At 43.0% G+C, this 17,888-nt stretch overlaps 1 protein-coding gene across 2 annotated transcripts in view; it reads right to left on the minus strand.

Annotated features, from left to right (window-relative positions):
- LOC113173994 (SH2 domain-containing adapter protein F-like) overlaps nucleotides 1-13,449 on the minus strand; it is a 103,609-nt gene extending 90,160 nt beyond the window's left edge. Inside the window, exon 1 of one of the 2 annotated variants that reach the window (XM_026377611.1) lies at nucleotides 12,691-13,449. In XM_026377611.1, the coding sequence (XP_026233396.1) occupies nucleotides 12,691-13,122 (432 nt within the window). In that variant the 5' untranslated portion in view covers nucleotides 13,123-13,449. The remainder of the gene's footprint in view (nucleotides 1-12,690) is intronic. The other variant, XM_026377612.1, reaches the window with a different exon arrangement.
- Between the last annotated feature and the right edge of the window lie 4,439 nt (nucleotides 13,450-17,888).

A 17,888-nucleotide genomic window follows, 5' to 3' on the forward strand; every position in this document is an offset into this window, starting at 1 on the left:
TAATTTGTAAGCCGCTTAGTGACAGAGAAATGCTGGCAGGTATATTCCTGCACAGATCATCTCCGCTATACATGGATTAGGAAATAATAGCAAAGGAAGTAAGTACCATGGATGTGTTTCACAGTAGCTACTGTGTGTTAAATCCGCCTTCTTCAATATTTCATTGCCATCTGTTTTGGGGAAAATAACTAGGACTTTTTTTCTGCCACAACATAATTATGGGTTCCTCAAATGTTTTGCTTCTGTGAATTCAAGCAGGGGGAAAAAATCCAATACAAACATTGTCCTGGTTTGTTTTTGTGCCACCAAAAATATACATATTTCACTCACAAGTTTAATTAAAATTCTGTCATTCTGATAAGCAACATCTTTGCGGGCCCCAGGGAACCCAAAACTCTCTGCAAATTCTGCTTGGCCTCAGTGCTGTTACCATCTCACACCTTGTTGCATGGAAAATCAACCATCAGTAATCACAGTTTGTGCCAAACCTACCTCAGTTGTTAAAAACAGCGCTCAAACCTAAGAATAAGTAACTCTCACTAAAAAAAACAAACAAACATACGAATAACCTAAATGAAACAGATGAAGGCCAGTGCCCAGCAGACTGTGGGTTACATACTGTAGCAGAGTGGCTCGAGGTTTGAGAAAGAAGCCCACAAATGTTATGAAACACTGGAAATACTGCAGCTTAGTCTCTCCTCAGCAGCATTAGATGACAAAAGTAAATCTGCAGCGGAGGTAATGTACTGTAGCAGATCTCCCACTTTAAACATGTCACACCTTCCTCATGAGCCAAAGGATGTTTGGGCATGTTTCGGGAAATGGTGGCAATCCCTTACTGAGTTACAGTACATGTGGAGCTACTCCAAACACATTACATCATCTTTTGCCTTTCCTGTTGACATAAAGTAAAACAAATACAGGGTGGGGTATGTGATGAAATCTTCTGATGAAATCAGGGGGATGTCTTACGATTAAATGTAAACGCATATTTATATCAAAGCTTGGATTTATGAGTCATGTACTATTCTTTGTTTGTTGTGTAAAAGGGCAAAGAAGGTAAAACACATCACTAGAAAACTCTTACTCTTACATATGTGCTTCACAACCCCCTTTACCTTCCTAAACAATCAAAATTAGGCTCAGCCAGCATCTAATAGCACTGCTGGTACTGAAGGCAAAACAGGAATCTGCAATCAGTCACAAGTGGGTTGATACATGTTATGATAATATGTAAACTAGAAATTACCAACAATCAATGTTTCTCAGTAAAAACTGAAGTTAAATAAAAAATAGGGGATATGCAGCATCTACACTTGTTAATCCAACCGTAGATCTAATCTACTGCGTCCACTTACACTGTAGATCCTTTTTTCAAGTATTTGTGGACCACATACTAACCCTCCATCAGGCTCATGTTCTTATTTGAGAGAGTGGGGACATTTAAGTATTTTATTTTACCACTGAAAGCAAACTTAACCTGATGACAAACGAGATTTCTGCCCACTTAAACTTGAATAAACATGAAACCAAAAGAAGTTGGTCACAATACCAAGAACTTTTCTTCTTGTCGTTTCACTTTAATTTCAAATGATGAGGTCAACAAGTTGCTGAATGTTGCCATAAAATGGCAGTAATAACTCGCATTATTTGTTTGATTATTTTTCTTAGCTGCATGGTTACATCAGCTCTATCTGATGTTACATTCATAGTTTTACAAACCAGTAACATGAACAGTGCACAAAGTACCCTACTGTCACCCATTAGCAGGCAACAACATTATTAAGTGTGGCCTACACAAGAGATTTAAACTCCCAACTTCTTAGATCAAGACAGTGCCTCACACAGCCCCTGCTGCCTAGTTCGTGTTTGGGTGGAGGAGGTGGTTAATATTTTCCAATTGTTCCAATGTGTCCTTCTGGTCCCACTGCACCAATATCTACTTGACAGCAGGAGGAGCATGGGGATATGAGGAGAGGGGTGCTAGAGAGCAATGGCATTGCCTGGGGACACACCATCTGCCTTGTGGCATGCCAGGGTGTGTCAGGACTGCAGCCAAGTCACACTTGTCATCAAAGTAAAATTCCCCCTCAGCGTAAGACTGCAGTATCTCAATATATTAGGTCTTTACTAAGCACGCAATCTAAGTCTTTATGAATTTCACAAAGCCACCTAACAGGCTTAGTCCGTGTCCTGTGGTAGCTGGGTCCTTTGCTTGACTGCAGCATGGAGAGAGAGAACCCACTCAATTACTTTCATTCCACAGCTCTGATCCCAGGTTGGCCATGTCTTACACCTGCCAGAGCACTGGCAGCTCACAGTGGAGAAAGCAACAGACTTCTTGAAATGCACTGCGGCTCTCTTCAAATCTGTGGGAACAGGGAGAACATTAGCGAAGGAGGGAGACTATAACAGGCACCTGCCACTTTGGCTCAATGTTCAACGATGCTAGAGCTTCTAGGATTACAATTCGATTGGGCCCCATTGTTCCATTAAAACCAAGAAAATACAGACTACATTTCTCCTCTTGAATTCCTAATGGAGGAAGTATGTCAGATAATCAAGAGCAAAAGAATAGAAAAATGGAAAAATTGCATTACTTGAAATTTGAGCACATGGGTAAAATTCTAATAGTAATCATAATTAGAAGAAAGGCAGCCAGCTGCATTTCACCTTGGCAGCATTTTGACATGTCCAGTGTTGTAATTTAGGTAGCAACAACCAAAAGCAAACGGAACATGAGAGCAGACATGTGATTTTACTGGGCAACAATCAGATAAACACCTTTAGACGTATGCACAGATGAAAATAATGACTAAACTCACAGCTGCTGAATAAGCGCACATAGGAATATGATATTAATTGCGTGGCTAGTCCAGGAAGGATTGAATGCGTCAGGGGCTAGTCAAGGTTGAAGGCCCTCTGAGACTGCCAGAAAAGTGAGCAGGCTGTAGAATGAGAAGGGGAGAAAAAAAAGGACTGACGGGTGTGATTTATGTCCCACGCCACAAGGGATTTCAGCCACTGATAACCTAATACAACTCAGTGCTTAGCAGCTCAATTGCATTAAGGCATTTCAAGAGGTATATTTTTGCTGCTACTGCTATTTTGTTCCCTGTGTAAAAAAACAAAAATAATAAAAAAAACAAACAAACATGCCACTATAAGCCATTTTAAAGAAGGGATGAGGGGAGGGAAGAAAAGGACAAAGGATGATGGGACATTATCTTTCTACCTAAGAGAATTGCCACCCATAAGGTAAGTTTACTCCTCATGGATAGAAAAATGTTTATTTGTTCATGTGAAAGCCAAACACAGCAAGCTATGGCTCCTTAAAGTACCCGAGTTGATACTTCCTTCACCCTATCTTTGTCTATAAATGCAAGATAAACAGTTTGTGTGCACTGTGCAGGCATCCTAAGATATCTTGGGCACAATTTTCTAGAAATACCATACGGGCAGGAATTCCCTCGAGGCAATTTGATTTAAGCAAAAATGATCACAGCATGTCTGTTGACATAATGCAGTTACTATCAATAAGATACTTTCAAGTTTCTAAGAAGCGAGTGCAAATCTGGTTACAATTCATTGAAGGCCCCTTGTGAAGACTGAGCCCTGCTGGGTTCTATATCTCCCAAACAGATTAGGCTGATGGAAAACTGGCATCACCTCGAAAGGAGAGACAGTGTAGGAGTGCATTCTCTACAATACAGACCTGACATTTATGAAACTTTATTGAAATGTTTCCTAAGAAGCACGGCTGCTGCTTGATCATCCTGCCTCTCTGCGAGCTTGGAAGAGTGATGTGCCTCCTCTAAAGGCCTACTTAGGAGTCTGCAGAGGTAGCTAATCAAATTATTATATCTGCTATAAAGACGCTTTTTTTCCCACAATCAGTAACAAGCTACTCCATTTAAACTTAAACTTTTGAAAACACAAGGTAAACAAAAATTATTTTAATGCATGCAACTTTTATTTAAGTTAATTTCCTTTGCCTCAAAATCTGAAAGAATTGGAGCAGCAATTTGCTGTCAGTGAGCATGCTATGTGCATCCTTGTGAAACTACAAACACACCTCTTCAGAACATGCACAACCTGATAAATAGCTGAAAACAGGTATAGGCTTATGAAAAAAAACATAACTTTGATACTGCTTTCTTTTTTAGTTTGGTACATTTAGTATTCTACTTTGCACATCGGTGTGCTCACCCATCAGTTTCACATGTGTCTCCCTATGAGACATGTGCACTGTTCAAAGAACAGCTCACTTTTGGCTGCCGTCTTATTTATTACACACACGCCTTTAAGATTCAGACCACATTAAATGTTGGTTCTTCAGATCTCTGCACTCTTGCCCATGTGGGGAGGCTTTCACACCGCAGCTAGGGTAAAGCCGGTTCTTTTGGCACAAGGGATTTAGCCTGTTGTTGATTGTGGTTTGCATGGGAATGCTTCCAGATGCAGCAACAGCGACACTCATACCCTGCACCATAACGAAGAGAGAAAAACATCAACAGTGCATGAAAGAAAGGGGTGAAGACACATTACATGCTCTATTCCTGTGAGTCCCCATCACCACTCTGAGTATGGGTTGCACATGTGGACTCAGGTAAAATCAGGTGTGTGTGTGTGTGTGTGTGTGTATGATTTGTGTGTATGATTTGCATACTGTGCAGTTTAAAGTTTCCAGATGTCCAGTGTTTGTTATCAGTGCTTATTCAAAGAAGACTGTAACGCGTACAAACTGACAACCACAGACTCCCAGGCAATCACTAAATTCTCTAAACTAAAACCTGCAGGAAGTTATAAATAGGATCATCTTCTGTCATCCTCCGTCACCACGGTTGTGTTTTTATCTTCTTCTAGCATCACATCTCTGTCTCTAGCAGTTTCAAAGGAGGTTTTCTGCAAACAAACACCTGCTGTGATTAAACTACTGCTGGTGATACAGTTGATTAATCGTCTGTCATATAGTCATTACAGCATCATGTTACCACAAGAGAACTTATGCAGCTGTAAATATCATTTAGATCACTATAAATATCTCGTTTGCTAAATCACATTCTGTCTACGCCTCATCCATTCTTTCTATAAAAATCTACTCACTGTTCAATATATTCTTACTCAGGCTGCCCTTGTCTTGTAATGAATGAATGCATATTTCTTTAGGATCCAAGGCAGTGAAGCACAAATATCACCCCAACTTGTTGCTAAGGACCTCCTTCATTGAAACCCACTCCACACAGTCACTTAAGACCTCCAGTGGAGAAAGGAGAGGAGGCAGTGCGTTGCAGCCTACGAAGGTGCTCTTAATACGCGACAGATATTCAAGATTAAGTACTTGACGATATGCTTGACAAAATCCAATTTCCTTGCTCTGCCCCATCCCTGTGTGATAGATTTATTGGCAGTGTTTCTGCATTCGGTTAGTGCTGCAGCACAAGAGTTGAGAATAATTCAGGTGCTACAATGGAATGTGGGAATTGTACAAAATGTGATAATCCTGCTGTGAATGAGTGACTTGTTCTCAACATGGCCACACTTACTTCCATCAGCACTACAGTGGAGATTATTATGAAAATGCTGATTTGTTTTTCAATTTGAAAATGTAAGCAAGTACACAAGAGAAAAAGAAATGATGATAATTTAAGTTTTCTGCTTACACATACAGTACACATGCAGTTTAGTCCCATTTTATCGTGGCCCCTACAAGATAAAAAGTGAAAAACTAGGAAAGTATGGCTTTTTGAATTAACATGAGGCGATCCACTGGGACAGAACTGTGATTTTGGGAGCACGGAGAAAAACAAACCCGCAGTCAGGCCATAAACAAAGCTACAGAATTTGATGTGAGGACGCCTTGATTGGGGCTGGAAGCTGTGTGGCCTGAGATAGCCTCAGTGTGGTGAGGATCCACTGAGGTCCCTAAATGTCGCCTTTCCTGACAATAGAACAAGTGCGAAGGGTGGAGTCCCATACCACTGCCACTGCTACGTGGCTTCCCACCTCTCTCAGCAGGACAGCAAAAGGCGAGAGAGGCTATATTCAGAGGAGTGAGAAACATTCACCAGTCATCTGCCACAAACAGCCCTCAGTGGAACAACAGCTATCTGCCCTCACCATTTGTCACTATTTCCAACATGTAGATTGCTCAAACCAAAACAGCCGAGAACATTAACCTTGATTATATTTTAGCGAGCAAGCAGCAGCTAGCATACCCAGCCTACACATTAGGGCGAGCACAGACTTGTCAAGTTAAAAAGGGAATGTCACCAAGTTGTAAACACTTCCTGTCAGGAAGGGAGCACTTCCTTAATCCTGGAGCAACCAAGCCATTCCTTATATTCCCCCAAACAACTGTAGATAGTGGCTTTCCCTCTCTACCTACAGTCCTATCACAATAACTGCTAATTTTAACTGAAAAACTTTTCAATGTGAGCTTATGTCAGTAAATATTCGATCTGGGCAGCACTACAACAAACTGTACATTATTCGGTCGCCTCATTTCTCATTCACAGAAGGCATAAAATCAAAGTCTGGAATCCCGCTAGGAAGAAGTGGAAGTGTTCAGCTTTCTGGTGGGCACTCAGATCACAGGGCAGCTCTGTTTGCAAGACGGAAGTCTGGTTGCCTCCTGCAGTGTGACACAAAAACAACAGCCTGCGCTCACACATAGGGAGATAAAAAGGCAAATCAGCGCTTTATGACCTCTACATTACTCTGTATTTTGATGCAAAAATAACAATTTGGTTACGGCAGGAGTTTGCATAGTTTATGCTGAAGGAAAGGCAAAAATGATGTTACTAAAATAGTGCACAAATGGAAACACTTCATGCAGATTCTCCCTTTGTGCCTCAGATGGTATGCAAGCTTAGGGTTCAATTTGTTTAATCGGTGTGTGACGATCTGCCTACCCACCAGGACTCCCTCCTTCTACACTCAGCTACACACACTGTCATTAAACAAAACAGAGCCATGTGTCTACAACTCCCGAGCGGCCAGAGCTGCAGCACTAGTCTGCAGGCTAATTGTGACCTGATGGAGTCATGTGACTGATGTTTGGTGGTGAAATTAGGAAAAGCAAATCAAGCAACAAACATAACAGACTCCATCGGGGCTCCTTAAACTGGGAAGGAGACTCCCAGATGGAAAGAAGAAAATAAGCAAACGATAGCTTAAGGCCATCCTCTCTGAGATTTATAACTTTCCACGCACATACTGTACAGGTTGGCTGTATATAAAACCTAATGTGGCTAGTTATCACACTCAGTGGTGCTGGTAAATGTAACAGGATTTGTGGATTCACCACAATTACATCTTGACAAAAAGCTGAACCTTTTGGTCTCAGTTGAATAGCCATTATATTAAGTTATCGAGCGTTCCAGTATGACTTCATCCTGTTTCTGGGGAGACTGGGTTTAAACTTGCACACTGTCCAGCTCTCTTGTCCTTCCTTCCTTTTTAAGTGCCCTTCCAGGATTCTTGTTTAGGTCACAGGAATGCATTGCGACGCTCCTGTCCTCACAGACAGAAAAGAGCAAGAAAAATAAACACAAATAGAAAAGTAAACACAATAAGAATAATTCTGTATTCTGAGCACTAGATAATTAAAAATACTTTTAGTCTTGAATTAGCCAGGGTGACTTTGACAATATACTTTACACACTTTAAATAGTTCAGGAAATGCATGGCATTCTTTGTCACCTCAGCAAACAGTGGGTCAAACTGGAAACTCACCATCATGCCTGGCATTCTTTGCCGGCAATATCACCGACTAGAATTCACTGTTGCGTGTCAGGGTAGTCATAGCAACAAACGTCTCAGCTACTTACACAATTTATCATAATTATCAAAATAATGATCTACTTACTTAAAGATGTGAGTCATAATGTGCCCACTGCTTACAATAAAAAATTTGTCACTACTGAGCATGATTAAGAAAAACAACAGCTGCAAAATCACAGACATGCACAACACAGAATTCACACCAATCTGCTGACGATTTCAACCTGGGTAACACATTGTCACAGCACTAGAGGAAAACATTATTTATCCCTATAAGCAGGACTATACTGCATGTCGTTCCCATTATGTATCTATTCTGCTGGTAGGATTGAATCATTCAGAGATGTGGCATCTCAAATAATTATTCGCCTGAGTGAGAACATTAAGACTTCAGCACAGGCAAAGAGCACTAATAAACAGGTTTGTGGACGTGCACAGCCACAAGAGCACACCCTACACCTCTCTGACATTCAGTCAGGCCCGCTATCAACCCCACCAGGCTCCATCCGGTACAGAAAGGTAGAGAACTGCACTTAAAAGGGGTGCTATAACAAAACATGATGGGCTCTGATGTTTTCATCCATTTTCTGGCTCCCTGAAGAAAACCACTCTCATAGATCCAGGTGATATTGACGTTTGTGCTTGACATTTCTCCTATCACTGGCAGAGTCGAGAGCGTGAAAGGCCGGTGGGATGCATTTCTGAAACTCCACTGATGTCTGGATTGCCAAGGTGAAAGGCCGAGTGAAGATATTCAGGTTGCGGGGAAATGAATCTAAGCTGAGGCATACACTATAGGCACTGCAATCTACACTGCCTATAGTGCAGGGAAGACTGAAACATCTGGTGGGTTTGTCCAGTAAAGATGTAATTCTGCCATTTCACATACTGTAGTGCATCACCTCAAGTTCTATGTTACTCTAAAGTATGCAAACAACAAAAGGAAGGCAGCCAGTTTCTGCTACTGGAGTATTACTCACTTGAATCTGGATGTTGGAGTTTGCTAAAGACACCACTTTTGCCATGCTTGCTATACCCTGCATTTGATAACTGCTCATCAGATTAAATGTTACATCTGTGCTTTTCTAACTTCAGTAATACTGTGTACTCAGTCATGTAAACTTGCCAGTTGGTAAGATTATCACAGCATTATCAGGAACAGGATGAAACACTCTCACAAATGAAACACAAGACACTTTGTCATCTTGGCCATAGTCTGAAAGCGTAGAAAGTTTACACATCAGAGTTTATGAGACACAGCCGTATTTTAAAAACACATAACATTTCACATTGTCAAACCTAGCACCTTAAAAACGCAATCTGTACAAAAAGGGCAGAGCAGCTGGTGCCAGCTTGGATCATCCTCAACATATTGAACAAGGTAAACAAAGCATTTAAAAATAAAAAAGGCTAACGGTCAAAGTGTGAACAGAAAACACTCCTTCTGCAGTCCACACACAGATTTATAAGCTCTCCAAATATGCCAGAAAGACTAAAGAGAGCAAATACCTCCTGATCTTACTTTAACACGAGAATGGCTTTGACTTTATAAATAGCGGTACAGTGGAACTATCCTTGGAAAGATCTGAGCATTTCTTTGCTGATTTAACGTCTATCTTTCCAGAAAGCTTATTAAAATGTGTTGAGTCATTTTAAGATGCTAACTAACAAGCAAACTGAACTTCTTGAGGGGTATAACAATGGTTTCCTGGGCCAGCTCTTGTAATGGGAGGAAAATAAGCACTGAGAGATCTGGCGATCCAGATGCCTCTGCTGGCTGTATATGCTGGCTATAGATGCCTCTATAGACAGACATGCAGGCTGGTTCATATGATCACGGATTCATAGGGACCATAATACTGAAGGGAGCCAGAACTAGTCTGGAACAGCAATTTCCCAGGTGCACAGTCAGATGCTAATGACGACAGGCCAAACTTCAGAAGGATGCTGCAGCCTGTCAGCTCCACGCTTCTGTTTTTGTTTACACATTTCCAAGTGGAGCCCATCATCACTTTCGGGTGTCCTTGAGGGAAGTTAGGTTAGTGCTGAGTAGAGCGATGAGCGGGGAGATGAAGCCTTTAATTAGCTCCGAGGCAGGATGATAATTGATCATCTTTCTCAACTCACTCTACCATGAAGGGCTTGGCAACATTAAAAACAAAAGACATCACTACGCCTTGAAAACTCAAAACTATTAGTAACAATCTATCAAAAAAAGAGAAGAATGCAGCGCCAAACTACAAAAAATAAATCCTCTGAATAAAATGACACGTCTTACACAATGACTGGCACAAAGAAACAACACAGAGCTGGAATGCTGTGGGATGAAATGGGACACTTACATAAACGTAGCATCTACAATATATTTTGCAGAACAGCTATACTGTAAAAAAGTCTTTGTCTTGCTCCTTTTGGAAGCCAGGATAGAAATGGCCTGAGGGAAATTCACTTGATGTTGCTATTGGCATTTTAGGCATTAGGTAAACAGTGATATAATTAGCATTCATGAGTCAAGTAATTAAAACATCAATATAACCAAACAGTGCTGGAAAGAGTTGCTCAGTCTCCAGCAGTCAGCGTTTTGTCTGTAGAGTTAAAAGGACACTGAAGTGACTCGACGTATGTCTGTATGTCTGTATGTGTGTGTACATGTTTTACTTTTTTTAATCACTGTCCAGATGCCTCTGTTGATTTGTGGGGAAAAAAAACTGCCTGACAAAAGTAGCTACGACCTAAAGCATCCCAGAACAAGAACAAATGTTGTGAACTCGATACACTTTCAACCTTTCAACGCCAGCCTAAAGGGAGAGTGCGTTAAACAAACAGCAAACAGTGTGTCCTCCCACGGGGACTGTTGAAAGAAGTATGTGTATAAATGTAGAGTTCTCACCTGGATAGTCCCTCTAACAAGGCCGTACAAACACTCATCATGGCCAGCCACAGCTGGAAAGACAATTCATCAGCTTCAGGACAAACTCTAATCCTCACTAAACTTTGAACATCAAGCATCACAACTCTCTGTGAAACAATACTGAGGAGCGTGGGGACTCTTTTTTTAAGAGTTTTGTGTCCGGGGATTGCCTAGACAACAGGTACAAATATGAGAAGGTTTTTAATCTTGATTTCATCACACATCCGTCTCCAGTTCTACACGATTTCCATTTAACCCTCAGCACCTGAAAAGAAACCCTCAGAACGCCCACCAGCTGTCACTACTGATTTAGATTATCCTTAATGTCAGCCATACTGCTGGATGTGAGGTATTTAAACCCTACTATGCAATCCTCTGCCTGTGTGTTAAAGCCATATGGAGAAAGGGGGGTGCAGAGGCAACTGTAGTCCTGACTGAGGGAGATCTGAATAAGCTTCAATTAAAAAGAGACAACTATAATTTGTTTAATCAGCTTTAACAGCTGCAGTGTCTGGGTAAAAACTGTAAATTCTGGTTTCCTGCTTGTTTTACCGATAACAGATAGTGCTGTGCATGAATATTAAACCTGTAACACAAGTTCGTAAGAGCCACTGAAAACAGTGGCTGTCAGTTTAGGAAGGCAAATAACAAATAACGGCAAAAAAAAAAAAAGATCCACTGGTTTGATGAGCTTCAGTCGGTCCCTGATCTGTGAGTTGAAGGCAAATGGGAAATGCAGATGACAGGAGCACTTGTGTTCTGCGTGATCAAAAGCGGGAGGAAAAAAAAAGTGCAGTGCTCCTTCACACATTTCTGTGACACGTCGCAGACATAAATATAAAGTCTTGAACTAAAACCAACTGTGAGCTTGCCACACGTCATAAAAGACAGGTGCACTCGCACACATGAGGAGGAGGAAGAAGTGAGGTGACATTAAAAAAACAAAACACAATGACCACAAATATTTCTGGACACAATCGAGGACAGAGGCGTGATCTGAAAAGGGGGAAACAGTGGTGCAGGGTGCATTTTCACATGGCCGTGCTTTCTCCTCTGTGCATGCACTTTGCAGACACTGAAACATTCCTCAGTGGTATCACACTCATCATACAGTCGGCCTCTTAACCCCACTGACACTGAACATCTCGGGTTTCTCCAAATGAACCTGTTGTGTATGAATTCCTGAGAAGCCTGACATGACAGCGTGCCCCAAGGCTACGCCTGCATCCATTTCATCTGCACCTCTACAGCCACTCTGTGCCCCTGAGTGTGCAACCACAATCAAGCACAGGCAACAATCCTGAGAGGCTCAAATAAAAAAAAATAAAAAAAAGGAAAGGTGTGAGGTGTTGTTAAAGAGAGAGAGCAGTGCCAAGAAAAGGCACAAATGAGAGCCATGTATCCATATACTCATCACAAGTAATCCCCCCCTTAGACGGCCACATCGCTGCACAGTCACTAAACTGATCTGTCTAGTTAAATAAGATTAGATTAAAGTTGAATTAGACGCACAGTCTAAATCACACTGTTGCTTAGGAGTAAGGTGCCGATGGAGATGAGTGCACGGTGCTCACAGCTCAACTCAACTCAACTCAACTCAACTCAACTCAAGAGTTTTCCTGCGCTTTACAGGAAAAGACACAGTTGAGTGTGGAAAACAGCTCCGATATTGAGCCGTGTGTCAACACACACACGGCTCCACTCCCTGCAGCGCAGGTTAGTTATTAGACGGAGGTGGATGTCGCAACTCGTGTGGACAGTCAGTCAGTCAGTCAGTCAGTCAGTGAGGCACCGAGCGGAGGAGGTAACAAGTTCTGCCGGTTGTAACGATTCATTCCTCGGAGGAGCAGGTCACTTTGTGCTCGGTTAAACTAAAGCGCACTGGTCCTAACATCATATAAATGTCATTAGGTCGCTACAGAGAAACATTTGACTCAAGGGGAAATGTTTGGTTCCTCTGCTGAAAGTGTGATCAACTACAGAAACAAACCCACCTTCTCCTTGTTGTCGTGGTCCGACGGAGGAGACGTGGGAGACTTGACGCTCCCCGCGGCCACAGCCTGGGTCACCGTGACTCCGCCGCCCGGAGCCGGGCTGCTCTTCTCGATGGTTTCCACCTTGATGAGTCGGTGCTTCGGGGACACGTACTTTATATCCGGCGACCCCACAGTGTTCAAGCTCGGCCCGAAGGCAACATTTCCACCCGGAGTGTACGGGTCCTCGAAGTCCAGGTCCTTCTGCAGTTTGTAGGCTGCGAGGATGTCCGGCTGAGCGGGGCTCGGGAAGGTGGCCCCGGAGCCGCTCTGCTGGTAGCCGGGCGCGGCGGGCACGCCGGTGTGACAGTGTCTGTAGTCCGGCTTGGGAGGCGCCGGAGGGGGTGCTTTGGCAGTTTTGAATCCTAGGTGCTCCTTGAACCACTTGGCCATGCTGCCAGCGCATCGCTCTCCGCTCGGTGCCTGGAGTCCGGGTCCACCTTCTTCCTGCCGGCGGAGCCCGGGTCTGCTCGTCGCTGCGCGGTCCTCGGGTCACGCGCGGCCAGCCGAGAGAGCGGGCTCGCAGCGTGTCGCCGGTCTCGTGCGACTCTGGCAGTCGGGAGCGGAGCGCGCGCGCGAGAGAGAGAGCCGTGGAGACGAGAGCCACGGGCACTTTGTGATGAGCCCTGCTGCGAGCAGCCTGTCTGTCTGTCTGTCTGTCTGTCTGTCACACACTCACACACCGGCCTGTCTCTCTCTCTCTCTCTGTGTGTGTCTCTCTCTCTCTCTCTCACACACACACTCACTCACACACACTCGCACACCAACACGCCGTGTGGCTCTGACTGCTCGGCTGCTCTCCACGTCACGTCAGGTCTCCAGACGACGCAACATGGGAGCGCTTGTGCAAGAGGAACACACGCCCCCTCACACACACACACACACACACTCACACACACACACACACACACACACGCTACTTGCCCTCCCTACCTGAGAACACTCACTGCCACCTACCGGACATGTGCAACTCCACTGACTTCACTGAACCAGTCCAAAATGAGCGGACACCCCAGGATGAGGAGTCCGGACTGAGGGAGTCGAAGCAGTGGAAGGATGAAGGAAAGATAATTAATGTCACATCTGAAATGTCAGAGAGGATAGTGATTATTAAAACTTATAGAAAGTCCAGTAAAAGTGTTTCCATCCTCTGCAGAGTAAACTCGAAGTGATGTAAAGGCTGTAGTGATAGAAATAAACGTGTAAAACAGCTCCAAGTCAGCTTCTCCCCCACAACCAGGAGTCAAGGGTAAAGGGTCCTCTGCTCATTGTCAGTGCTCTCATGTCCAGATGGCCCCTGCAGACTGTTTTAATTGCAAATTTCATTGCAAATGACCAGCGGTGAAGGAGGCTGGACTTTATGTTAACAGTGCACACTGTTCCAGACAAACCACTACACAGATCAGTGCGTTAGATGTGGTTGAACTGTTCCAAGCAGCAGTGCGAGTAAACATTTCTTTCTGAGGTGTCTTCCCATCCCTCGGAGAGTCGTGGGTTCACATGTTCAACACTAATTGCCTTTGCAATCAGAGGACACACGGACAGGAAGAAGAAGAAGAAAAAAAAATCCCATTCCCCCACAATCCAGCAACAGTCCGCATTAGCAGGAGTCATGGCTGCAGCACAGTGGGTTTTTATGAAGCAATATTTCTTTTTAATAACACCACACAAGCAGCCTCGAGCAAGTCACAGTGTACAGATCACAGTTTAACCCTGGCAGGCCCCTGGGAGAGACAACTCCATGCTCTAGAGAACAAAACAAAATCTATTATTTCTGTGCTGAAATCCTGCCATCGTTGCACTTTGGGCATGCACAGAGCAATTGGACCAGTGCAATTTCCCGCACTTTATAGGAATAATTTCACCCCACAGCCAGGACGTTAATCTGTTTAACTAGAGTATTATATTGAACTAAAAGCTTTAAAACAAAAGACGAGGGAAATAGGTTCAGATGGGCCTTAATTTATTGTGGCATTGGTGTTTTTGTGTTGCAATTTCTGGGAAAAACAATCTATCACACAGAGGAACACAAAGAGAGAGGCCTGTTCCAGCACACGCATTACGCAGTATATCTCAAGGCTGCACAGTAGATGTAACTTCAGTGTTGCATTTATCCACACACAGGATGTGATATAAATATCGCTCATGCTGCAGGGTAATAACCTGTCTAAGGCTGTAGGTATTAGAGGAGCAGGTGTGTCATTTAGGTTACCGAGCCTGACTCACATCACAGATCTTTTATTGCATTGCTACAATTGCATTCACCAATTTCCTCCAGCTGTCATTACAGACACCCTTTAAAATGCAAATCCTGTAATCCAGCATCTCATAGGATACAAATAGCCCTCTTAAGTATCCTACACAGGCACAGAGCTTGCTGGGGGAATATTTGTGTGGAAATGTATGAGGTTCTGCTTAAGTTATCATACTTAAACAAATATGCATGTATTAGCATAAATTGGCATCTTCCAGTCAGAAAGAGGAAACAGAAAAACGTCTCGCTTTCACTGACAGGTGGTGAGTTCTGGCTCGAATCAAGCGGGTCAGACACATCCGCAGTGGAGATGTTCACTCTATACTTTGGTATTTAATGCAGAACATCATCAGTCATCGCCGCAGCCCTTTAACACAATGAACCTGCCTTGGCTAGTCAGTATGAATGTACCACATGCCACCTGTTACCAGCTGTCCCTCCAGGCTTGTTGGCTTAATAAACTTGTAACAAGTAGGTTGCGGGTTTTGAACAAACTTTCTTCCCATATGCGTGGAAACGACGGGGATGTTGGCACGCATGCTGTGAGAATCTCACTCTAAGAAGCATGAAATGTACAGAACCAGACAAGATGACAGCTTAGGGTTGCCATAGGTGACTGTTAATACCGCCAGCAGTTGCTGCACAGCTCAAATGTTTGACATGCTATGTGAGGCATGTGACACGTTTAATTTCCCCTATAGGTCCGCTGGCTTTGGGGCTTTTCAAGCACTGCTGGAAATTAGGTAATGGAGCTGAAAAGTCTGAAAAACTATTCATCAGAGGGTGTCAACCATATATTTATGGCAATATGGTGATGTAAATATAAAGTACATGTTAAAGGACCAACTCTTTGATGATGTAAGGCCTTGTTTTCTCACCTCAGCAGGTCAGTGAACTGTGCAAAATATTTCTGAATGTCAAAATACTTCCCCGATCCACTCTTCATAATCTGCATTACTGCACTAATACTTTGTCAGGCTGGAGCAAAAGTACAAGTCTTCTTTTTAATATTTGAGGTCTTCTTGTGTGTTTTTAAAACAGACTGTGGCTGTGTCAAATGATGCAGCTGAAAAGCAATTACTGTATGCGGGGAAAAATGGTGTGCAAACAACCGAGGCCTTCTGTACAAATATGCATGTTTATGTTCAATTTGTCTCGTACATTTCCCAGAGGTACAGTACCTAGCAAAGCCTTAGATGATAACACAATAATTTTCTGTAGAGGAAAACATGAATTTGACTGTAAAATGTCACAGAGGACAGATGTTTTATATCAATGCTAATGCTACATTGAAACCAAAATGTCCTCTTCGAATAACATCTCTTGCAGAACAGAACATGAATGATGGTTGTTACTTTTCTTCCAAGAAAAGCTAACATGACCAGATAAATAGTCATAAAAGAACAGGTTTCATTCTTTGCAGCCATCGTATTTTACCATAAAACCAGTACACGGATCCTCTCCACCATTGGTTATTTTCTATTAATTTTTAAAAACATGAGGTGCTTTCAAACTCAATCTTCTTTCTTACACATTTATTATTTATCCAAACATTTGTACCTTGTCTAGTGAACATGCACACTCCAGTGGTCTCCATGGATACACGATTATATGATTGAAGCAGTTGCCGGACGTTTGAAATCAAAGCCATGAAGGATGTGTAATTTGCATCTTTCTTTCTTTTTTTGTCATTCAAGCAGGTGGTTTCTGATTTGACTCTCAAGACTGAGGGAGCTGGAACATCTGTGAAGGTGTAACAGTCTCCTGTCTGTCAACACACGCGTCACCAGGGTCGTGAAGCAGGGAAATCAATATTTAATTGCTCAAGGAGACAGCAGAAGACGTGGTTGCACTGTGAAGCTCCCACTGTGAATGTGCCGCAGGAACCAGTTTGAACATGAGACGAGGCAGCTGCTGCAAAACAGGAAACATGCTTAATAAAACTTCTTACATTCATGAAGGCTAAATACAGAATCTTTTTTTAATCGACATGTCCCATGTAGTGACAAAATCCAAATCAGCACTGAGTTACCCAGGTTAACGTTGAAAGGGACACATTTAGAGGCATTTCAGGGGCCTGTTATCTTACTTATTAAGTCACATATTAATCATGGTACCAGGTTACACAAATCTATACACAAAAGCACCAATCTACTGTAACATCAGCTTTTATCATCCAGCATACACATATCCAGTGTATGACAGCTGAAGACTTAAAAACCCCTCATTAGCCTGTCTTCTCCCCTCTGTCTACGCCTCCGCGTCGTGACTTAAGTGGGTATTTAAAGAATTAATGGATTTTTAAGTGTTTACTTTGATCAGCCAGTGCCTGAATTTCAATTTAAAGTATGTGTAAAGCGTGTGTGACATTTAGGACACAAAATGTGTCCAAGCAAATGGAGGAGTTATTCTTATTGCCCGTTATGCAACTGGCATGTAGGACAGCAAAGTGATGGAGGAAGTCAGTATAAAATTGATATACACCTGAGGTATCAACACAACAAATACACAGTAGGGGTTAGAGCGCTGTGTGAGATGTTTCCTGCTGTTCTCTAATAAAGCCATGTTACCATGTAGGGTTCCCTGCCTTGTGTTTGAGCCTGTGTGTGGATCAATTCTCCCCGTTTCTGACTGCGCAGCTTAGTCTGCTGTCAAAAGTGCCAGCACCTTCAGCTTCTCATTCAGCAACTGTGTGGCCATCACCTCTGGTTGTTCCGCAAAGGCCCGTCTGCTGAGGAGATGAAATGAACCACTGATGGGTGCTGTGTTTGTGCCGGGAAGGAGGACAAGGACAGATTACTAATCTTATTTATGTGTGCGGTCCCCCTCCCCACCTCCCCTCGTATGTCTGGAGCTTCACTGCCTATTACACTGTTTATTACAAACCTCGATGGCGACAGTGGAA

This window comes from Anabas testudineus, chromosome 3, assembly GCF_900324465.2.
Source record: "Anabas testudineus chromosome 3, fAnaTes1.2, whole genome shotgun sequence".
Taxonomy (NCBI): Eukaryota; Metazoa; Chordata; class Actinopteri; order Anabantiformes; family Anabantidae; genus Anabas; species Anabas testudineus.